This window comes from Phyllosticta citribraziliensis (genome assembly GCF_038025025.1).
Source record: "Phyllosticta citribraziliensis strain CPC 17464 chromosome Unknown J3D65scaffold_1, whole genome shotgun sequence".
Taxonomy (NCBI): domain Eukaryota; kingdom Fungi; phylum Ascomycota; class Dothideomycetes; order Botryosphaeriales; family Phyllostictaceae; genus Phyllosticta; species Phyllosticta citribraziliensis.
In genome coordinates, this window is record NW_027117338.1 from 1,857,477 (window position 1) to 1,880,822 (window position 23,346).

A 23,346-nucleotide genomic window follows, 5' to 3' on the forward strand; every position below is an offset into this window, starting at 1 on the left:
TCCGGGGGCTGTACATGTCGCACTCAGCCTTTCATATGCAAGACAACAACTCGCTGTTTCCACTCGTCAACTCCGCACGTGTCTGCAGACCGGTATGTTGTCAGAGCAACTCACTTGATCGAGAGGCTGTGTAACCGTTTGCCCTGCGTTGCCCACCGTCCGCTGTGTCTCGGCCCTTCACAGCCGCGCTGGTGGGCGGACGCCTTGCCGCCGCCTCGCTGCCATGTGGCTGGCCAGAAGCTGCGGGCGCGGATGGCACTTGAACGAAGTACAGAATGTGGTCATGGTGGCGGCATACCAAGCTCTGATAGGACGCGCGAATTCGTCGGGAGGTACGGCCACCATCTTCAACGTATTTTAGTCCTGGTCTCTCGTACTTGCTTGTCCGGCATGTTCCAATGGCGCCTGTGCGCACACAATGAAAGTGGCCTCAAATGTTGCTATAGTAGGCATTGCTTATTGATACCGAGACCGTTCGGCCGAATCCCAGATGTTAGAGACAGAGCGACCTTGATGTCCATTTCTGAGCTTGTGTGGTCCGAGGATTCTAAGCCAGTATCGAGAAACCACGCGAGGCGCTGGAAGAGGAGCGCCGCCACGCTGTCATGCAAGTGTCTCGCGTGGTGCTCGATTAGAATCGACGTGTCGGTGGCTTCAGACGCAGGAAACGCCATTCGGATGGCGAGTAAATCAGGATACGATCACGGAACGCGTAATCGTGGACAACTCGTAAGTTGAGCTGTGGAAATCCAGACAGGCATGAGCCGGCGACCGCGGAACTGGACAGAATGACAGGTTATACTGCAACCAACGATGCTGCCTGTGCCATATGCTTGCGAGAATCCTCGATGCATGCCGTTACGAAAAGAGCAACTTGGACAATCATCCCATCTGATACGCTGCAGCTGGGTATCTGTCAGTCGTAAAAAATCGCTGTCCACAAATCCACCAAACCGGTTCCTCCCAAGAACCAAAAAACACAGAAAACGCCAATCGTGAACGGTTTGCAGACGACGTAGAAGACCAGCGCCATGTCCAAAAGTCGAATGAGAGCTTTACATGTAGCCTTCTTGAAATCTCTCCATCCCCTTGCGTATTTCTGCCACGATCTCGATTGCTTCCTCGCGACTCTGGCATTCAAAGTCATACCGCTTGCTTTCGCGCTCGCGATAAACCACGACTCGAAAGCTTTTTGGGTGTTTGCTACTGACTTTGCTCCCAACTACACTGCTGAAATGCACCGTTGTCGTCTTGCCAGTTCCAGCCGCCTTGTTCGTTGCCCCGTTTGCAATCGTCGTATCTGCTGGCATAATGTGCATGTACTCGCCATCCATGGCGAGCACGCGTGTCGACGAAGAGGTAAATGACATTGGTTGCTTTCGCGTCACGACGTAGCGCTTGTACGGATTATTTGACGTCGTCAGTGAGAGCAAAGCGTCTTGCTTTTGGGCAAGGGGATGCAGTAGGCCTGTCGACGACGCGGCCGCAGCAGTGGCCTTCTTGCCCTTTTTGGGCGTCCCGCCAGTGCTAATGAGCAAAGGAGCATTCGGACTGGAGCTACCAGGAGACCCTGAAAGTCCAAATGCACCGTCGCCGACGAAACGGCGCCGCGCAAGGTCTAGCTCGGTGCGGGTGCCTAAAGCCTCGACAGTGCGGTCCAACGGCGCAACTGTGGCTGTACCGGACACTTTAAGGACGTAGAGAGCTTTGTCGACATTTAGATCTCGGCAGACCCTGTCAAAAACTTCGGCGATGTATGTATCTGTCGTGAATTCAAGACGCGAGGTGCGTGAGGTGAAATCATCGGAAATATAATGGATTGTCAGCGTTCGCGGAGCTCCTGTTCGAGGAGTGGCATGGGACACGGGTATTGCCGGAGCATCGAGAAGGTTGTTGCTATCTTTTCTTGGCCCACTTGGAGCGAAGGATGGACCCGTGATGGGATTCTGCTGAGGTCCAAGGAGTATTGCCGACGTTGGATTTGAAGACGGAAGGGGCCCAGAGTTTGAAGTTGGCGTTGGAGATGGAATCTTTTGCAGTTCATTGGGACCGCCGGCATGAGCTTCGGCAGTCTCTTTACTGTACTCGGGCGTGGTTCTTTCGTTGTCTGCAAGTTCTTCAGGCGAGGCCTGGACAAGAGCAAACTCATCCCATGGTTTGTCGCGAGACCTTCCCCGCTGAGGCCTGTTGTTGGTTGACGTAAAATCCTGAATTGGACGAGTCCGAGCGAAAGCAGGAAATTCGTAGTCGACCTCCTCGTCCTCAATCATTCTCAACACCCAGCAGTTGACGTTTTTCTTCTCTGGGGGAAGCTGGGGTTCCAGGCCTTCATCCTGGTATTTGAAAAGCGCGAAACCAATCGCCTCGGCGACTATCACTTTCGTGCCTTCGTCAACGGTCTTGCGAAGCAAAATCTCATAAGGCTTGTGAGGCCTGCTAGACCAAGGCGCATAGATTTTGATGTACAGTGGATTCGGTTCTCCTTCGCCAGACAAGGTACCAAATCTCTGCAGAGGATCCGCGGGTTTGTTCGACTTGGCTTTGAGGGCTTGAGTAAGCGCGCTGACAGGCTGCACCATGCTGATGGGTCTCGCAGGAGGTAAAGTTGGCAAGGCTGATTGTTGTGCCTGTTTAGTTCGCTTGTTGGGTGACGAATTGTGCGGTGTGATGGCCGGCGGGATATTTGTTGGTTTGGGCAAAGGCGTCGACCCCAATGGATCGGCCTCAACACCCAGAAGCGAATTGGAATCCGCTGTGCCTGCTGCAAAGTCCGAGTCCAGGTCGCTATCATCGGACTCGGAGCCGTCAATGTCCTCTCCTTCGTCTTCCTGGATCTTTTCAGCTAACAAATTGGTGGCTTGAGTAGCTCTGCGCGCATTGATTTGTTTCCTCTTGAAGACAGAGGGGTCAAGCTCATTCTCGGATGACATCTCACTGCTTGTGACGGTATCCCTCCGAGACCTTTCTTTGACAGACTCGAGCGCGCTCAGCGAGCCCCTTCTCGGTGGAGCGGCTGAGTCCAGTGGTTTCGATGGCGACGTAACCATTATCATGTCCGGTCCTTCTGCCATACTTGTCTTTTGCAAAGGTGAGGATCCTGCCCTCGTCCGTACCGGCATCTTGGTAAACTTGATCTGCTGCGCTGCTCGTTGCCCATCTCCTTCGTCGTCGCTGTCATCACTGAGATCGCTGCTGTCCTCTTCCTCCAATTGTTCTTTCCTTCTCTTCCTTCTGGCGTGCATGCCTGGTCCTACAGTCTCATTGCTTCCGCCTCCACCTGTTACCATGCCGCCTTCTTCATCGTCGTCTCCGAATGCCGGCCCAGTAAGTCCTGCTGATCGAGGCGCTTGGAAGTAGTCGGATGCGATAGCGGTAGGAATTGGGGGCGAGTATGTGCGCTTGATGTCGGAGGTGTTTGGTAGCCAGCCAGCAGCTCGAAAGGCCGGGTTGTTCAGGACCGAAGTGTTTACGCCGATAAGTCGCTCACCAACGCCGTCTTTGATGTGTGAGAGGTAAGCGGTGCGAAGCTGGTAGAGGACAAAGCTGTGGACCAGTCAATCACAGCCAATCTCCCAGGTCATGTAGGGGCAGTTCCCCTGAATTCGAAGCGCGCTTTTGTGTATGCACCTGATTGCGTGAGATAAACTTACTCCTCGTTCTGAAGCAGCGACATAGATGGCAGTGAGATTATGAGGCGAAGCGGCACAACATCATGAAGCAGGCTGACAGACAGATACCACTCGATAGGTAGGCGAGGGCGGAGAATTGGCTGCGAACAAGAATTGCGCTGAGACGGAGGGGTATTGGGTACACGCCGGCGGGTTGCGGCGGCGCGCGGACGTCAGCCTTAGCGCGAGACGCTGCTGTGGGGGAACAACCCATGCCGCAGATCGTCGATGCGACTTTGTCGTCTACGCCTTTGCCAGCACGCCTACCACCATCTCATCGTTCCCGAAATCACATCCTGCCCTCCGCATCATGAATCTCGTGCAGTATTCAGATTCCGAAGGCTCCGACACCGAAGCACCATCGACCGCTCATCCAGCGCCCAAGCCCGCCGTCAACTCGAAACCCGCCTTCCAAAAGGTCGTTGACCGATCAAAGCCAAACAAAATCCGCGTAAACCTCCCCTCGACCGCCGGAACCGAGCAAAAAAACGGAGATGAACCTCCCGCGAAGAAGGCACGAACGGGTGGTGGAACCTTCAGCGGATTCAATTCATTTCTTCCGGCACCAAAGCGTGCAGGAGAGGCGGCGGCCAAGAAAGCTGCTGGGAGCGGGCTTGGGAAGGGCGTCAGCCTGAAAACCAGTGGTGCGGCAGCTTTCAGTAGGCAGGTTCAGGAGGAAGAGGGTCCCGCAGATGATCACGGGACAAACGGCGCGAATGAGGGACACCCATCGAAGACTGCCACCGAACCAGCAGAAGCAGAAAAGACAGAGGAAGAAGTGAAACTCGTTGGCAAGCCAATGATGTTCAAGCCTTTGTCTGTCGCGAACAACCAGAAGAAAAAGAAGAAGGCTACTTCGACTACAACAAATCCGAAGCCGGCATCGCCAGCAGTGGGAGCTTCACAACCAGCTGCCAGAGAAACAAACGCCACGCCGGCCCCCCCGAAACCCAAGCCAAAGGTCTCTCTGTTTTCAATATCCCAGGAAGAGACAGTATCTGCGCCGAGTGTCTCGAGCGGAGACTACCAACCCATCCTTCACTCGAGCAACCAAACAAGTACAACAGTAGAGGGAGGCAATGGAGAAGACGAGACAACAGACGACTACCAACAATATCAATCCTACAGTACCCCACAGCCTACATCCTCCCAGGCTGCCCCCAGCGCCAACTCCCTGACCTCAATCGCGGCGGACCTCAATCTCACTGCCGCAGAGCGGCGCCAGCTCTTCGGGCGACAGGGCGGCAAAAACCGGGACGATGTGCCGGCCGTTAACGTTGTGAACTTCAACACAGATGCAGAGTACAAGGCTAACGAAGAGCTGCGCGCCGCCGGGGAAACGGTGCAGCACAACCCCGTCCGGGCCATTGCTCCGGGCAAACACAGTCTGAAGCAGCTCGTATCCGCGGCGAGCACCCAAAAAGATGCGCTCGAAGAACACTTTGCTGCTGGAAGGAGGAACAAAAAGGAGGCTGGAAGCAAGTATGGTTGGTGAGCTATATAAGCACATGGTATTATTGTTGCTGGGTTGGCAGTGAGAGGAGCGCACAGCTTGCTCTTTTGCGACCGAGTACAGAAGTCGACGACGAGCAAGATTCGTCCTTTTCAGTTAAATCCAGGAAGGCGAGCGAGTCGGGCATTTTACGCGGGATTGAGAACAAGTACATATAGACCAACACAAGATACCCGCATTGGCATACAGAGCCCTGTTCACAATGGCACAAGGCTTCGAGTATCTCCGTTTACTCGGGACAAGTCTCCCAATGTCCCGTCAACTCGAAATGCCGACATGATCAACCAGAGCCACACGCAAGACCCAAATGCACACGCCACCCCCGACGCCCCAAAAAGAAATCTTTCCATCGCCTTCAACTTGAAACCCGTTGACCTCACCGAGAAAAGGGACCCACACCAGTGGAGTCGCAAAAGCCACGACTTCCACGCCAACGAGTTGTCTGTTGAGTAATGGACATCAGGCCAAGCAAATCATCAAGCATCGACCGCGCCGACGAAGACTACGAAACCTTAGGCAGTTGGTCTATGGAGCGGTCCAATCCAGCCAAAAGCCCAAGATTGCCTGCTCCGGGCATTGAGGCTGTGCTGTGCTTAACGTGCTGCGTTCGGCCGGACGCGCATACGCCCAGCTCGCACCAAGGCGAGAGGGGTATCAGCAACCGTAGTATCATTAAAGTGCGATAGTGGAAGTATACATTGATGTCTGATTAAAATGCTTGTCGACCCTCTTCAGGAAGTGGATATCGATGAATGATTATCTGTCAGGGTATATAGATGAGTATATACGCTTCGCTTTATGGACAAGAAGGAAGGGGTTTCGACTGATGGAGAGATGGAGAGGGAACGCGCTGGCCATCGTCATCTTCGTCACCGGGGGCCGTCGTCGTCGCGGCCGCCGCCGTCGCTGTCGCTCAAAAAATCGAATCGCTACATCTGCTACCGCTACCGGTACTGCTGCGCCGACTGCTTACGCTGAGCCAGCTGGGCAAACTGAGCCAAGCTTTCGAAGCTCCTGCGCTCCTACGCCGGCTAACCAGCGTAACTCCAAGTGAGAAGATGAAATAAAAGTGTGATGAAAGATCAAACGCCAGCCCAGTCCCACATATGTACTTAGGTGATGGATGGAGAGCTATATACGTGAGCTCTGTTTTTGGGCCTTCCTCGATGATGTAAGAAGAACACCGGAGGTAACAGGAGGAGGAAAGTATAAGCCGGGTAGTTAGTTGAGAGACAGGGGAGGACAAAGTGACTGCTTGGTGCTGGTCTGGTAGGCATCTCACATGCTACAGAAACAACGCAATGAGAAGCCACGAGCCAATCACCACTCAACCTCGTAACGAGCGACTACCGCCGGGCCCGGAAGACCGGGGCGTCGAGGCCGAAAGAGGAGGTAGACGACCAAAAAAGCAAGTCAGCCTTTTCCCCACATGATGAGGCGCTGCCTGTGTAGAGCAGCGTGTCTCTAATTGAAGACACATGGGCGGGCGGGTTTTGCGGTGGTGGGGCGACACGATTGCCCAACCCGTCCCATGCTCCGAGACATGTCGAACCCGCCCCGACGAGTGAGGGCCACGGCCGCTTGGGCGCGGCAAGCTGCATATGTGCAGACAGGCTCCAACGCAGACGTAATTAAGCAAACACTTTTGGTCCCAGGTTCCTTCACGCCTATAATTCCAGTTCACCGATGAAACCATCGTCTTCTTGATCCGCAAGGCTCTTGTTGGCCCCGGAGTTTGCCATCTGTTGCCGCTTCTCCTGGATTCTCTTCGCAATCGGGTCGCCCTTCATCCCTTTAAGGTGATCGTTGTCAGCCTCTTCGTCACTCTCTTCGCGAAGAATCTGTTGCTGCTGAAGTTGCCTCCTCCTTTCCGTTTCTTCCCTTTTCATCTTCTCCTCTTTTTCAGCCATTCTTCGGGCAAAATTGAGCGCCATGTACGATTCGCCTAGGCTCGAATATCCCATGGTACTGTCATAGGTCGGAGACGGACTTCCACTGCTGAAACCACCAACGGGGAGAGGGACGTCGACTGCTTCCAGGTCTTCTTCAGTGGGGCGGAGCGGGCTGGGCGGTGGCCTGGACTTCGTGGGATAGAAAAGACCTGTGTTGTTTGCATCTGCAAATGAGCTGGAAAGAAGGACAGAAGAAGACGGGTGGTTTGGAATGGATGGATTCCCGCCTGAGAGTGCAATGCTGCGGCTTGCTGGGACATCGACCTCGGGTGATTTTGACGTTAGAGCTGTTGTGGCAGTCGATCGAGAAGGATTCAACGCAGGCGCAGACGCGAAACGCGCCTTGTCCTTCTTCTTCTTCCTCCTCCTCTGGTCCTTGGGAAGAGCCTTGACCTCCTCCGAAATCGACGAGCGACGACCTTGATAATCGGCGAGCTGCTGGGCTACGTCTCCCTTGGAAAAATGGATGGGGCTTGCTGCCGAAGGTGGCTGCTTCTTGGGTGGCGAAAGGATCTTCTCAGCCGCGCTGTCTTCTCCTGGACCTCCTGACGGTTCACTCTGATTGCTGGCCTCCGAGGATAACGAAGCAGAGCCTTCTAGCTTTCCTGGGGCTGCAACCTTTTCCCCGGTCGGGATGTGGGTTTCCGCAGACCCAGGTGCCATGAGTTCTTCGTCAGGGATCCTCTCGTGGTACGTCCTCCTCGGCTCAGCATCCCACTTGCCGCCCAAGTCCTGTGTAGTCTGAGGAGCTTCCGCGTCCGCAGACTTTGGAGATTCTGCATGAGAGCTCAACGGGCGGTCGTCCGGGGGCGATTGGGTGGGTGTCACGATCCTGGGACCAAGACTCAACCTCACGGCTTTACGAGCACTTCCTGGCCGATCCCCATTCGACGCCTGCTTCAGTGACGACCGCCTGGGCTGAGCTGCCCGCGGGTGGATTGATGGAGCAGGCACGGTGCATGAGCGGATCAGTTGCGACCTCGGGTCTTCTGATACGTCCGGGACTCGATCGTTAGTCACAGGAGCAGAGCTGCTAAGCGCAGCTTGCTGGTCAAGCAGAGGTAAGAATCCAGGGAGGAGTTGGAAAATCTCAGAGTCCCGTTCCCTCACACTTCCCAGCGCGTGTGCCGGACTTTGGGGAGCACTCTTTGACGTCGGCTCGGCTTGCGTAGAAACCTCTTCCGAAACCCTAGCAGCTCTTTGCCGCGCATCTTCCTCGCGCTGCTTTTTTGTGAAGCGCGTCATGTCATCCTCACCTTCCATCGACGCGACATTTCTCTTTTCGGCGCCCGACTCTTCAATCCTTTCATCAATTTGGTGTTGGCGATGGCCGTGGTGTCGGCGTCGGCGCTCCTCGGCGCGGTGTTCGTACCGTCGGTTCTTCTCGGCCACATAGTCGTCGAATTGGCCCTGCTTCTTTGCAATGTAGCGTGCCACCTTGGCGTCGAGCTCCAGGCGCTTCTGGTCGAGACTCTGGACCAATGCCTCGTCAAACTCGGGCGGATCCTTCTGGTTTATCCAACTCAGATCAGGCAGATGGATGTAACGGTAACTGTTCCTCGCAGGGTCGTGCAAGTGTTCAGCCGGCGATGCCGAACGATCTTGGTGGGAAGCCATTGTGGAGCGGGGTTCTCGGTCAGGTCACGCCGGGAGCCGGAAGGATATCTCTGTCAAGGAGAAGATCGATAACGAGCGTCAAGCTGCACAACGGCAGCAGCGGAGAGAGGCGAGAGAGCTGGCGAGGGGCTCGACGAGGACACTCGCTCTTGGGGCGTTAGGATAGAGGTCTGGTGGGCGGGAGCGCAGCGAGGCGGTCAACGACTGCAGCTGCACGACGGGCGGAGGGCGGCAGATGGAGTGGCAGACGGCGCATCAGCAGCGAGGGACAGAGCACGGCGCAGCGGTGTTCGGGGCAGAAGGCGGCGGAGGCGGCTGGATCATGGCGATGCAGACAGCGCGGCGGTCGTCGAGAGGGTCGTGAGGTGAGGAGGTGTAGACGGAGTCACTCTTTGGAACCAGCTCAGGTCGGGTTGGGCGTGGAGTGTGCGTCGCCGGCGCAGGCGGAAATGGGCCGTAGGGCTGAAGAACGAAGTGCGCGAAGCTAGCCGAGGCTGCTCAGAGCATCCCGTCCCATCAACCGTCAACAACAACTCCGGTCGTCCTCTTCTTCGTGGGTGGGCTGCGTGCGGCACTGCCCTTTGCGTCTGTCCCGACTTGACACCATCTGACCGTTGGAGCTTACTCGCGCACTCTCCTCATCCTCGACTCGACCACTTCACCCGGCGTCCGTCTCACAACGGCCTGCCCTGCTGATCCTCGCCAATCACGGCCGCTACGCCAAATCTCTTGCATGGCCTGGCTCTTTTGGCACGGGCAGATGATCGGAGAATTCGTATGACCGTCTAGACCATGGCGACTCTGCTGACGCGCGCCCACGCCTGCGAGCCTATCATCATCTCTACCTTTGGCCAGCAAACCTTGACCGGCCAAGCGCCCCTCGTTGGCCTGCCGTCCATGGCATGGTGTGAATGTGTGGCACTGCGAAACAGAACAGACCGGTGTGGATCTACATCAGCAGAGGCTTTGGCGCCACGCTGTGGCTGAAGTTGATGAACCACACAGCAAAGCCTTGATTGAATATGCGCACCACCAGACCACTCTACAACAGCATCCCCCATTGCACCATCTGAATGTCGAGTCCACGTTGCAATGCCGAGGCAGTCGAGACGGAAACCCAAGTCCTTGGTCAACCACACGCAAATGCACAGGTCGGCTCGTGAATGGTTGCCATCATGGTCTATTCGGTTTCCTGCGTCCATCAGAAATTCTGGAAACCCGTGACATCATTCTCGATTAAACGAATGGACATGGTTCGCGGGATAAACTTTTGGACACTTCGCCCTGCATCGCAACCTCAATGGTCAAGCTCACCTAAGCATCCCTCTGGCTGGCGCGGACCAATTCCGCATGTGCGAGGCCGGAGACACTTCCGGTCCACGAACTCGAGGGATACCATGAGTTTGGACATCCATTTCACTTGGGCGCAAGAAAGGGTTTGGATCATTCGGACCCTGGTAACGTCAACAATAAAGCCAATTGCGCAGAACATCCCCCGGCCGGGCCAAAAGGCAAGTCACGTGGAAAATACGTGATAAGGTATGCCTGCAGAAGGAGCCATGCACCCGTAAAGGCGTTCACGGTCTGTGACGTAGGTCAAGCCCTGGAGACCCCGTTCAATATCGATGCGACCCGCTGGTGGGCTTCAATGGAATCAGCCGACCCCGATTCGCATTCCTTGGAATTCAATTGGCTCTTCCCTGCAAACGAATTGGGGCTGCACTGAATTTACAAAACACGTCTTTGCAACACGGCCGGAAAGACGTATCTGTCGCACAATGCAGGGTCCTCTTCGGCGCTGCTCAAGAAAGCCGAAATTCTGGCTCTCTCCAAGGCTGCGCAAATCTCATGGCGCCCAGTACGTCCGATTCACAGCGGGAGTGACATGTACCTGCATGCGGTTAAAGTTTCTTTTAGTCTGAGGTCGCTGACGTACGTAAGTGCCCGTCTGGCAACGACGCTAGACTAGTTTCTCCCTTCTCGAGTGCTCTTCGCGTTGTTGCAGTTGCTGAAGCGTCCATCAACCCCAATCCGATTCTCGCCATATTTGGTCATTGGTTTCCTCGAAGTGTCTATCAGTATCAGCCTTGGTCATTGACGAGAGGCTCGACAGCAATCCGCCACGTCACATTCTTCAGAAAGGTGAGATGCCCTCCTCTGATAGAGCTGGTAATTTCTCATTTCCCAGGGCAAGCTAATGACATCTGCCAAGCTGGAGTACGAAAAGGTCCACTCGCGCAGCGAGCGATCAGCCAGACAAGAGGCCTGTTGCGGAGAATTGGTCTTGGGTGATTGTTGCTGTAAAATACGGGTGAACAAAGCAAAGAGAAGTCAATACATGCAATGCTCGTCCATCACCGCCGTCCCAGAAATTTCTTCGTCGAATCGAAAAGATCAGAAGTTGCTGAACGCTAAGGTTTTGCAAGGAGAATCATGGGCCAGGAAGTATCGGACATCAAAGTTGAGGGAGAAGCACATTGGGGGAAAGAAAAACCAAGTCAAACGAGGAAACCACGGCAGGGGGATGTGGCCTCTGAACGCCAGACCAAACGGCATCCATGCATAGGCCAGCCCTCAACGACAACTCCCGAATGAAGGATCAGAATTGCCCAGGTCAAAATCCAACAACACGCAATTGAAGGCCAAACGGGGACCAGCGAAATGGAATGTGCAGTATGCAGATCACCAGGTCTCAACCAGACAGTATATGCCAAATGACGCCATCGCTGGCCGAACTCTGCCGTTGGCAGATTCTGTACTGGAATTAGGGACTGCTTCCATGATGCTGTTCTCTTCGAGTCTGACCGTCCTGGTGCCTTTCCTCGCTTCCATTACTGACAACGAGGAGGGAAATGCAGGATTCCGCAACCCCACCCTGTACAATCCTCTACACCGCCGTAGCGCAAATGTGTGGAAAAGCGTCCCGGAACAAAGGCTCGAGAATCGTCCAGCTCCAGCTTGCGATAGCATCGATCTCGCGCGCATCGGCAATCCATTCGAGCATGTACTGCACCGTCAGCATCACCTCCGTCTGATCGACCTCTCGCCGGCAAACCTCGGCCAAGACACTGGATATGGTCGTCATGCGAAGAATGAGCAGAATTCCAAGGAAGTTTTGCGTCCAGGCAAACGGGTACGGGACCAGTCGCTTGCGGTTCTTTGGCGGAGCCAGGGCGATTGGCCACATCAAAGTCGACTTGATGCACATGGCGAGAAGCATCCGATCTTCTTGCGTCACGAGCTCTGGGGAATGCAGCGCCTTGAAGACGAAAGGCTGATATATTATGAACCGACACTGGTAGTAGCGGCTACGGAGCTGCGCGGCGAGCAGGTCCTCGGCGCTCTGTTGATTCAGGGGCACAGTGCTGTTCGGCAAGCCCGACGAGAAAGTATTCGTGTGGAAGATCTTTTCCAGGACAGAAGATCCATAGTGGAATCGAGCCTCGGGCGGATCGTCCGACCACTGGAGAGGTTGAGGAAGCATGGCGCGCCAAGACTCCAGCTGTCGAGCGAGCTCGCGAATCACGTGCGTGGGAGGTCCGCCATAACCTTCGGATGACTCTGCCGAGGAGCTTGTTGCTGATAGGGTTGGATATTAGCAAGGGGGACCACGACCAGGTGGACTTTTCGCAGCTCGGAAAGAAAAGGGTTCATCACCGAGTCCCGTTTCTGACCAAGCGGAGGACCCGCCGACTCCCCGACCGCACAACTGGCGCCACCAGAACTCTTTTTCGATGCCAAACTCACCTTCAAACAGTGTTCTATGCACCCTCGTCATCAAGCGCCGCAGTGCTATCATCGCCAGGAAGTGCATCATCGCCTGCTGTTCCTCTGCCGTTGCTTGTCCGAGCAGTTCGCCAGGCAGTGGAACTTCGTCTTCGCTTTCGACCATGCCGGTCCGCGGGAGATCGAGATCGAAATGATACCAACTGTGTAGAAGATCAGCCCCAGATGCCACCTCGACCATAGTACAGGGGACAGTACTGTTCTATGAGATTGCAAGTCCAGTACAATCTCTTTACCAAGCTGCCTTGCTCGGTAAACCAATCGACCGGAGTGCTTTGCAAAGTTGGTTAGCAACCGTCTCTCTCAGATATGGGTTGCCATCGTCCGCCCAGGAGGGGCTATCTCTTACGAACGTCCGTACGTACCATTTGATGAGGGTTTGAAATGCTGCTGATGCTGCTGAAGCGGCTCGCCAAAATTCCTGGACCCGTTGTCAGCACAGGAGACAACTCTTGTCGAGTTCGTCTTGACACACCAAGTGTCTTCCACACGATTCGAAGTAAATACTAAAAGCTTCCAGTCAGCGAACCTCACCCGTCGTCAATTTACCATTCGAATGGCCTTACGCAGTTAGAAGTAAAATCTGGATGTTCTCGACAGAGGACCTGTATGCGACGAACCCAGTCCTCCTTCTGGCTTCGTTAAAGAGGTCCAAGCCCGGCGGTCGATCTTTGGTGCCTCCCTTGAGGCCACTTGTGAAGTTCGTTCCGGTTTCCAGAGGAGTGGACCACGTTCCCTCGAATGCGACCTTTCCCAGGGAAAGAACAAGCAATGCAATTATGGAATTCTCGTCGCCCTCTCCGAACCCACGCCTGGCAACGTGAGGCAGCACTGTGTTCATAAAGCTTGCTCGGTCCAGAATGAGGTAGAGCATATTGAAAGTATCGAAGTAGTGGGTGGCGTATGTCCTCATTTCTTCGTATGAAAGATCGGGAAATCTTGCTCTGGGCATGGCGCCCGGGTCCGTCAAGTCTTGCACCTGCTCAGACTTCGGAATCACATTGCAAGGTAGGATATCCGGATGTTTTCTAGCGTCCTGTCTTAGGACCCACGGTGTTCCTCCTTGGAACAGATCCTGGAGATCCCCAGTCGCGTCCACGCTGAACTCTTCCAGACGAGAGCGAACGAAAGGCCATGAAAGGATCCTGTGGGGCGTCGTTATGTGTACCGGTACATTCGGGGAGCCAGAGTCTTTGATGGCTATCGGTGGGGGACGAGTCTGGATCTGTTGTTTCGCGTGCTGATGAACATCTCCGACCGGCTTGTCCTGTTCAGTGGAACCGCCGCCGATGGAAGAAGGACGCCCTGATAGACCTGAGAAATGAGACGCAACATCCAAAACGCTACCATCAGGATCAAACACCTTGCCAATCTGGTCGACCTTTCCCTCGATCCTTTGGAGCGCGTCTAGCATGAAGAGCATGGTCTTGTCCTTTCTGGGGAGTGTTTGTCAGTCACACGAGCCTCGGCGCACGGTAGGCGGGCTAGACCCGCGTTCGGTCATTGTAAAAACCTACTTGGTAGGCAGGGGCTCCCGATATCGACACTCTGCTCCTAGGCGCTGGCAAAGGCCACATTTTGGCCGTTTCTCGTCGCACTTGGACTTTCTGGCTCTGCATGTTTCGCAGGCCTGGGCAGCGATTGCAGCGCGTTCTCGTCGTTGCGAACCGTCGACTGAGGCTTCGCCGGGCGAAGGACCAGCCGATCCGGCGGGCGAGAACGCACTCATGGCCTCAGGCAGCCCTGTCGATGTCGCCGCCGGAGAATGGCAGACGCCCTGGAGATGAGGGATTCAGGGCCGACGAATTGTTGAGGAGTGCCCCTTGAAGTCGGGAGTGTTGTCGACGCGTGGGATCGAGGACCGAGAAGATGCAGGTAGTTGTTGAGAGTGGCGACCTGGTGGCTGCAGAATGGCAATTGGAGAGCGATACGGAGATGTCGAGGTAAGCGTTGTGGGTCGCCGTCGGGTCCTTTGGGAAGCGTTCTCGAAGTTCTTTTACCCCCAGGTGGCGCGTGAAACTCTCTTGTCGGCGAGGACGTCCTCGTCCCCGTTGCGGGTGTTATTAATGGGTCGATTGTTGACACCCTCGCCAATCAACGCCGACAAGAAGATTCGGTCCACCAACCAATGTCACGACGCCTCGAGGTCGCCTGGAACAAATCTTTGTTGTAACTTTAGGGGCAGATGTAGACACTAACTGGCGCGCCGGGCTGAGCCTGCCAACGGGCCGCTGCGCGGATGGAAGCTCCAAATTGAGGGCACGCGTCTGCACGCAACCGCGTGGTCGGGATCCACTCCGACTTAACTTCAACTCCCAGCCGTGTTGGTGGGTAGTCAACAAGATGGCCCTCCGGAACAGCTCGAACACATGCACTTCTCGATGCGACGCAGGGACGAAGCATGTTACGTCTCTGCAAAAGCCCAACCAGCACAACTCTCGGACCAATTTCCGACCTATCATAACGCCCCCCTTGGCCCTAACTTCACGCCCCTCCAACGGGTTTGACTGCCCCCCCGCCAAGATGGTCATTCAGCTACGGCTGCCCTCCATCACTCGAAAGCCGGCACAGGTGAAGCCTCCATCAAAGTAGCTACAAACTACTGTGCGCAGTTCGTTCACCACAAGACCCCAACAATGGCGGTGACGGTCGCGCTGTCTGCCCGGGTCCCGTATCAGTTTGGCCCGATGGCTTTCAGTAAATGCTCTCTCCCGTCTCCGGACCTAGACACTTCGACTGGATCAACCACGAGTTTTTACCATGCCCCAGCAGTCAAAACGGGTAGACGAAATGAACAAAATCCTTAGAGGTGCTTTTGTCCACGTCAACCAAACCGCGCTGAACTGTGTCTACAAAAGACTGCTTTCATACTCGTATAACGCCTATAGCGCAAGTTGTATCTATATTGCTCAACAGCCGCTAGTCTCCGCCGTCTCGACTCATTTCCGGTTAGACGGCAGAAGGAACAGGCCGTGGTTACGTCAACATGTCGACACGAACTATGAGTTTCTCATTTGGCTCGCAAGATGCTGGCAGAATGGTCGGCACGGCCGAAGCGGCCGGCGGCGGGCCGTTCGGGGGCGCCTCCGACTCCCCTACGACGACCCCGGGAACATCGTATTTCCTGCCGTCGTTCACCATCAACCCTCCACCTTCCTGTGTTTGCTTTTCCGATTGCGGTTGCCTTTGATGTTTGTTGGCATTTCCAAGTATTCATTTCCGGCTTAGGGGTTGCATCGGAGATGCATGCCCCATCTCAGTGTGTACCGAATGAGTGCTTCAACGATCGTGGATTATCGGGGATTGGTCATCATGACGTCGCTCCATGCAGGGAAAGAGAGATATCGCAAGAAAGGTTATAGTTTTACTCCAAACTTCTTCCCCTCACATTTTGATCCCCCCTCCCGGGCTAACCACATGGCGACATTGTTTCCACCTTTGGCAGGATCTGGTAGTGATATTCTGCGCCTGTAAATCATCAGTCGAAGTCCAGTCTCCATATTGCTCACTGCCCAGTCGCTATTCCGATCCTCGAGCTATCAGCCGCTTAGCCAGTACTTTGAGGTGTGGTATCCTGTTAAGACTCGAATTGTCTTGCGGTCTACGGCTCTGTACATGGTTTCCGTGGGACGACTACTCAATCTTCGCTGGATTCAGTGATTCCGCCCTATCACACAAACCTCAGCACCCTGGATAGTTGTGTACTAAACGTGTGCGGTGGCCTCCTTCGTTCTACATGTCTTCAATTATGCCAAGGTCAGCTGTCATGATCCCCGTTTGCGCCAAACGCGCAAACTTCCGAGCATGATGTCAGGCCGACACTGTATTGCTTGTTGTCTATATCCCAGAGAGACTTGACAGAGGCTATCTTGCATAAGACTGCGGCTACCGAGGGGGTTACTACGTCATCAAGGTAAAGAAGGAAAACTCACCGCCACTTTTGGTTTACTGTCGGCTTTCGGGCGATGCCTTCCAGCTGTGCTTGGGTATCAACGAGGAGAGATCTACGTTGTCCATACCTCAAGAACAACCTGCTAAAGCAAAACGAAACCGAAGAATTCATCAAGTTTAGGCTGCGGGACACCCGAGTCAATGCCAAGATTTTCAGCATCAAAGGTGTGAGGATATGAGATGACAGCCGTTGACCATGACTGACCGGTCGGGTGTTGTCTGTTTTGAGATTTGCTGACCGTCCGAGGTTGCTTCTCTGCTTACTGTATGTGAACCTCCACTAGCGCTTGTCACTCGAACTTCAATCTTCAATTAGCGACATTCAACAGGATCACTCCGTCGAGTCTCGACGTGGTGTAATAAACACGCCAAAGATCCGACTTCATGCTTATGTTCGATCATTCGGGCCGGTGGTCCAATCGGCATTACATACGAAGATACGGTTGAATCAGAGCTTGGTCCATGTCATTTCATCCCAGCAGCGGTTTGCGACTCGGATTCAACTTCGGGGTTGCGAATAGAGGCTCACTACTAACAACCTTCACGTACAAACTGACAAAACAACTCATGCTTCAGTGTGGCAGCATGATTCAGAATTCTCGACTTTTGACTGCACTCGGACGTGAACGAGCGCAGCTTTGAAAATTTTCTAAAGCAATCGCGTCAATCAGAAAGACACGAACAGCAACAGTCACAAGACTCTGAGGGCATCTGGTAAGAGATGAGCCGGAATGTCGTCATCCCTGCTTAGCCCGAGCAAAAACAAAGCCGCCCACATGGCATTCAAGGGGAGCTGGTTCAAGGATTTACCGTCACCCTCTGGGCGACTAACCTTGAAACTTCTCATGCGGCACAACCTCCCAATTGATTTGGAAGCCCACTCGAAAGTATGTAGCATGCACAAAGAGAAATTCCAGACGTTGTCCGGCCAGTCAAAATCGAGGCAGTCGCAAATATTTCGCTGCCCGTTACTCGTTGCACGTGGGACAGAAGCCAACACCTCTGCTGATCACCCGAGTGTGGGGAGACGAGGAAGTGTTCCCAAGAAGGTCCGGGAAACGGATAACGACAGCCTCTCGGAAAGTTCCCATTGGCTCTCTTCTTCAAGGTGTCCCTTACCGCATACTATGATTTTTGAGCAACCGTTGCTCTAGTATTTCAGTCGGCTATGGCTGACAACATGACACACAGGCGCGAAAGGCAGTCGAGAAGCGCACGCGAAGTCGAAATATGTGTTTGACTTTCAACCGTCTGAGAGATCCATCCACTCGCCTTTTCGGAAGATCTGTAGCTGACAAGGCGTCATAGCACATGCATTAATGCATTGCGACCTGGTACAAGAGAGGAAAACTCGTGAATCTGCTCCACCGCGATACCAGCAGTCGAAGGTTTAGAGCATCCAGGTAATATGGAAAATGTATTAGGCACGCGGACAAGTCCTGAGGGTTTGGAGGCTTCGCAGCCCGAGACATTGAAAAGCTTAGCTACAACGGCGTATAGCGTACAGCGCAATGCGCTCCCCGCCTTGGCTTTTCAGCCTTCTACGCAATAGTGCATGGCGGACCTGAGCGGAGAACAGCGAGGGAATGGGCGGGCAGAGTTTCCTGTTCAAAAATTCGGGCCATGCCCGTCCACCCCCTTGAATTCGGACTCGGTGACCGGGCCCTACAAAGTTGCGGCACTTGTCAAAAGGACAAACCCAGTCAAACTGGTACCTGAGCCAAAGAACTTCAACACAGAAGCATAGCTCCATTACTTTGTCTCACTCCCGTTTTGGCAGGTCGACGCCAGCGAAGCGGGACGTGACGGACTGCTCTCCGGTCCAGTGACGAGCTTACAAACGTTCGTCCATTTAGGAACCGTCGGGAATGCGCGCGGCCATGTCCGCCTTCCCCTCTCAACAGTCTTTGACCACCGTCATTGAAACCAACGGAGTACCCATGGACCGATCCGACGTCAAGACGAGGGCCAACTCGTGGGGTGATCTGGCTGCCGAGCCGTCAACCTTTTCCGGAGCCATGACAGCTTGGTACCGAAAGGCTATCCTTTGCCGCAAGTGAGTCCCAAGATGAATTCGCAAAACAAGGAGAACCAACGGCCAAAGAAATCAGGCACAAAGAAGGGAGTGCGACCGACGTCGAAGGACTCTGTTTGTGCGCACCTCTGTGCACCATTCCAATCTGAAATTTACCAACCTTTGACCTACCTAACTATGACATTGTTCGAGCGGACAGAGGTCGTTTTGCGAATGCGACGCCGCATTTCCCGACGCCATGTCTACGGAAATAAACGGTCCTTGGTAAATCCAACGTCAGAAGCTCTCGGTAATCACTTTCTCCCCCGCAAAAGGCGTCAAGGTTTTGCACAAGAGAAAGGTAAAATCGCCCCGGCCTCCTTATTTGGACACCGAACAGGCAAAAGTCGCCTCGACACGAACCACGCGCTCAGAAATCCCACTCTCTTTCATGGTTCGCGCCGACGGCTATCGCGCCACGTGGATAGCACCGATCACCCAACCTCAGCTGATGTTCGAAATTGATAATCCGATTACTGGTCTCCCAATCCTTCTGCTGTTGGACACGCGAGAGTTTCCTTGCGTTCGGCGGCGCCACTGGCGTCAGAGTGCCGGTGAAGAGCCATGGCACCGGCTGGTGTTTTCTTGATGTCTGCCGCTGGATGACGTATAGTACGACCGCTGTACCTGGTCCAAGGAAAAGGGAATTTCGCAGATGCAGGAGACACTTGGATGTAGTGTAGGTACCTTGGCTTTCCTTCCTGCCTACCAAAGCGGCTCTCCTTCCTTCTGGCGCTCACGCATTGATAGTACCTCGAGCGCAAGCGAGCCTGGCCTCATTTGGCTACTTGATCGAAGAAAGAAAGACTCCATGGACAAGGCCCCCAAGCGCGGACAGAACTGCCGCCGGAAAATCGACTTACACAGTACAAGCGTCTTGGATGCATGATGTCGACACTCCGTACTTCAGCCGTCCCCCTGGCCCAGCAAAGTTCTCGTTTCCGCGATCATACAGGCTCAGGGTTGAATTGAAGAGACGGGCTTTGAAAGAAGGCAAGAAGAGAACTGACACACGCCCAGGCCTGCTTGCGGCAGGAGCAGCTGCCACGACGACATCGACTGAATCGACGACTGAATCGACGACGACAGCGACTTCAACGGGACTGAAACCAAAGTCCAATAGAAAACCTAGAACAAAGCTGGATGAGAGACAAGAGAAAGAGAAAAGGGGAGATGGAAAGCGGGAGACTCGGCGGTTGCAACGTTCCTGTAGCGTTTGGCCCCCTTTCGCCAGAGCGTGATCGTCAAAGGACACTTCAGGTTTCGCATTCACACATGCATCCGCATTCATAGCGGGACTGCCGGCGGACATCGACCGAACTTGAATCAGCGCACGCCTCTCACCAGCCCCAAAAGAAGAGCTCACCTACTACAAACAGCGCAGGCAAACAAGTGATTGTAAAGGTGCGAGATCGAGTCAGAAGATTCGTCCATTGTCGCCTCATGCGGTAGCTAGGTTTTTCCCGTTGTGCTGATAGTCTCCTCTCTGCTTTTCTCATCTTTACCTTTTCTTTCCTTTGCTTAGCAGAACTAAGCAACCATTTCCCTACTATTTCAAAGGCGAGAACGGCAGGCTGTATACTCCACATCACTGTGGAGAGGATGTCTTTCAAATCGTATGTACTGATGTCTCACGAGCAAAGTACTCCTTGACTAATCACAGACCTCTCAAGCCTTTTCTTTTCTTTTCTTTTCTTTTCTTTTTTTTTTTTTTTTTCGCTGCTCAACTGCATCTTCATTCCAACTTCCAGGCACAAGCACCGCTTCCGTCGAACCTGCCTCCCAACGCATACAAGTACTTTCAAGAGATCATGGGCGGAGACATTCTGTGGGATATGCCGCATACGACGTTGGAAATCCGTCCCCGCCTTGACAAGAGGCAATCATTGACAACATATCACTCGAGACTACTTTGAGACACAGCATTCTTAGTCCTCAAGACGGTCAAGCAACCCACACAACTCTCGGGCGACGAAAGCGGGATCATCCTGCTGAATGAAGTGGCCGCACTTTGGGGCAATGATGGGGCCTTCGACGTGGTTGCAACCGGCAATTTGCACAAGGTCGGAGTTGTAAGCTTGCCAGGCTGGATTGACGTAAGCGTTGGTAAGGGCGACGGGTATGGAGAGACTGCCCTTTTGGGGATGGTCAGCCGGGGCGCGTGGCACGACGAAGGCAGAAGGAGGATGGTGGTACCGTCAGGCCTTGGCTCGCAAACTCATCTGGATCATGGCCTACGACGGTCAGACGCGGTTCTTGTCGGCCGGGGCCGAGGGGCAGCTTCGGGGCGTGGGCGTGAGGGAGCAAGGCGGGGAGATTGCGGCGGTCGAGGCGCTCGCGGTTGGGCACAGTGGGATGGAACATGGCGCGGTACTTTCGGATGGTGTCGCGGAGGTCATCAACGGACGCGTTGGCAGGCAGGGTGGTCGGGTCAAAGAGTGGGCTGTCAGGATCGGGGAACAGCGAGACAAAGTCGGCGTTGGCCATCATCGAGTCGAGAAACAGCAGGCCAGCAACGGAGCCCGGATGGAGCGCCGCGTAGAGACGGGCGATTGGACAGCCGATAGAGTTGGCAACGAACAGCAAGCGCGTGCCATGCAGCGGCATGGACAGGTCGTCGGCGATGAGGCGCGTCAGCAGCTGATGCAAGTCGTCGACGACGGCGCGGGCATCGTGGCCATAGGGCGTGTCTGGGTCATCTGTAGGATCGGGATCCGAGTCGCCTTGGCCGTAGCGGTCGTAGGTGACGAGAGCGGGCAGATTGCGGTGGTGCTTGTGTTTCCTGAGGTTGTCGATGGTCTCTGCCCATGACGTCTGGGGCAGCAGGAGGCCGTTGAGGAAGACGACGACGGTGGCAGCTAGCGGGCCGTGGGGCGGACATGGCGGGGCAAGAGAGCAGCGGAGAGCAGCGCCAGGCTTGGACGAGAGGACGACGGACAGGGCCATTTCCTTGGACTTGGAGAGGTGAAGCTGGAGTTGCATGTGAAGAATGATGGATGACTCGTTGGGCTGCAGGCACATCCAGGAACCTTTGCGGGTCGACGCGGCCGCCCCAGCCATGTCCGGGTCCTGGGCCCTGACGGCATGGCATGCGATGCGACCAACATTGATGCATGTCTGCCTCTCACCTCTCACCTCTCACCTCTCCCCTCTCCCCTCTCCCCTCCCCTCCACTCCCCTCCCCTCAGTCCAACGCCTGCGTCCGAATCAACCTCGCCGCCTCCACTGCTCCCTGCGCTTCTGCCTGCTCGCCCGCAATGGCAGCAGCCCTCTCCCCGGAAGGCGCTGCCTTGACAGACACCGGTATTCTCTCCCGACCGCTCCAATTCGTCGCCTGTCCGGCCTGACCACCAAAACAGTCTCCCCTCCACTCTCGTCCATCAATCACCAGCCGAAAAAGTCTCCTCCCACTGCCTTCCAACCCACCCCAAACGACGCTCTCTACATGTCTCTGTCCACACTCCCGCCCCCGGTTTTCCCAATGCCCACGACCGTTCCTGTCCGCGAGAGCATACCTTCGGCGAGCCAGCTGCCCTCCAATGCCTCGTCCCGACAACCATCTTCCATGGTCCGCTCTCCGCTGACTCCTCCAGACCACGGCATGGTCGCTTCCATCCACACCACCGCTTCCCAACTCGCCCTGAACTCAACCTCGGTCGAAGAGTGGAGGAGCCTGCTCGAAGATGCCCGCCGAGGCTTTGAAAAGGAAAGGCAGACGTGGGACCAGGAGCGGCGGCTGTACCAACGCGAGATATCTATGCTGCGACAACAAATGGAGGCCAAAGACTCCGAGTTGCTCGTCATCAAGACCAAGTTAAAACAAGCCGAGTTGGCTGTCGAGGACCCAGTCGGTTTCCATCGCCAGATTGTCTCTCCTCCATCAGCAAACGGGACTGGCACTGCAACAAGAGTGTCGCCAGTCAAAAGCCCGCCAATCGTCGAGGCGCCTCGTCTCTCGTTGGCAGCGCCTGGAGATCAGCCCAGTGCACCAAGCACGGGCAAGGCGCGCGTTCCGACGTTCGACTTTGCGCATCACGGCACTGGCGAAATCAGCTGTAAGTTGATCCAAGTGGGCCTGCGTCACATTTCATGCATGAGCTGACATGGCTCAGCATCTGCTGTGGCCCAGCAAACAGGGCTCAATTTCGAGGAAGACCCTCCTTCGCCTGCGACCACCGCGGCAAACCTTTCACCGGCACCAGAGTCCTATCGTTGGCACGCTGGACACACCCCTGGTAAGCCAGGGACAGGCTCTTTCAGCGCTTTCCAGACGCCTGGCGAAAAGACTCCCAAGGCCCATGAATTCGTGCCCCCGGTGGATGACCAAGCATCCGTCCAAACAGACGGCAGCGAAGAAGGAGACATTGCGCTGCAAGAACCTCTGTTCTTACCCCCCAACCCTGAAAGGTCCGAAGGCAGCATGATGCTTGGCGCACTGCAGGAAAAGCTTGCTTCGATAAGCGAAAATCCCGACGAAGCTAGGCCGGCAGTCTTGCAAGGGGCTCCGCCTTCCGATACTACCGCATCCGAAATCGACGCAATGGAGCCACCTGCCTCTTTGCCCTCTGATGCGGAAGAGGTGCCAGGAACGGGCGATCATGAGGTCCCTGGCATCAAGCTCAAGAAGAAGCGGAGCTGCAATTTCGGAGCGCCGATAGGGACCATGCCCAGGTACAGGAACCAGTCGGATTTTGACGATTACTAGCCTTTTGATACCCCTCGCTCGAGGCATTGAGCGGTGTTTGAATGACGGTCGGTGGGATTCCTGACCACTCGCGTGCGACG

At 55.0% G+C, this 23,346-nt stretch overlaps 6 protein-coding genes across 6 annotated transcripts; 2 read left to right on the forward strand and 4 right to left on the reverse strand.

Moving 5' to 3' along the window:
• Window positions 1–1,055: 1,055 nt before the first annotated feature.
• J3D65DRAFT_546425 (stress activated MAP kinase interacting protein Sin1) lies at window positions 1,056–3,673 on the reverse strand (the record flags this gene model as incomplete). The annotated part of the gene is made up of 2 exons (XM_066796815.1): window positions 1,056–3,543; window positions 3,651–3,673. The coding sequence occupies 2 exons, from the start codon at window positions 3,671–3,673 to the stop codon at window positions 1,056–1,058; spliced, it is 2,511 nt and encodes an 836-aa protein (XP_066659891.1).
• Window positions 3,674–3,878: 205 nt separating this feature from the next.
• On the forward strand, window positions 3,879–5,398 carry J3D65DRAFT_30551 (mitotic checkpoint regulator, MAD2B-interacting-domain-containing protein). The gene has a single exon (XM_066795228.1). The coding sequence runs from the start codon at window positions 3,979–3,981 to the stop codon at window positions 5,161–5,163; it is 1,185 nt and encodes a 394-aa protein (XP_066659892.1). The 5' UTR covers window positions 3,879–3,978; the 3' UTR covers window positions 5,164–5,398.
• Window positions 5,399–6,848: 1,450 nt separating this feature from the next.
• Window positions 6,849–8,750, reverse strand: J3D65DRAFT_663893 (uncharacterized protein; the record flags this gene model as incomplete). The annotated part of the gene is made up of 1 exon (XM_066802702.1): window positions 6,849–8,750. The coding sequence occupies one exon, from the start codon at window positions 8,748–8,750 to the stop codon at window positions 6,849–6,851; it is 1,902 nt and encodes a 633-aa protein (XP_066659893.1).
• A 2,887-nt stretch (window positions 8,751–11,637) lies between these two features.
• J3D65DRAFT_545484 (uncharacterized protein) lies at window positions 11,638–14,265 on the reverse strand (the record flags this gene model as incomplete). The annotated part of the gene is made up of 7 exons (XM_066796768.1): window positions 11,638–12,329; window positions 12,498–12,679; window positions 12,735–12,809; window positions 12,902–12,957; window positions 13,012–13,042; window positions 13,103–13,972; window positions 14,054–14,265. 7 exons carry the CDS (start codon window positions 14,263–14,265, stop codon window positions 11,638–11,640), a joined length of 2,118 nt encoding a protein of 705 aa, XP_066659894.1.
• Window positions 14,266–20,489: 6,224 nt separating this feature from the next.
• On the reverse strand, window positions 20,490–21,507 carry J3D65DRAFT_544778 (Alpha/beta hydrolase fold-1; the record flags this gene model as incomplete). The annotated part of the gene is made up of 2 exons (XM_066796734.1): window positions 20,490–20,696; window positions 20,758–21,507. The coding sequence occupies 2 exons, from the start codon at window positions 21,505–21,507 to the stop codon at window positions 20,490–20,492; spliced, it is 957 nt and encodes a 318-aa protein (XP_066659895.1).
• A 311-nt stretch (window positions 21,508–21,818) lies between these two features.
• J3D65DRAFT_663896 (uncharacterized protein) lies at window positions 21,819–23,266 on the forward strand (the record flags this gene model as incomplete). Its single annotated transcript, XM_066802703.1, has 3 exons — window positions 21,819–21,864; window positions 21,921–22,616; window positions 22,674–23,266. 3 exons carry the CDS (start codon window positions 21,819–21,821, stop codon window positions 23,264–23,266), a joined length of 1,335 nt encoding a protein of 444 aa, XP_066659896.1.
• Between the last annotated feature and the right edge of the window lie 80 nt (window positions 23,267–23,346).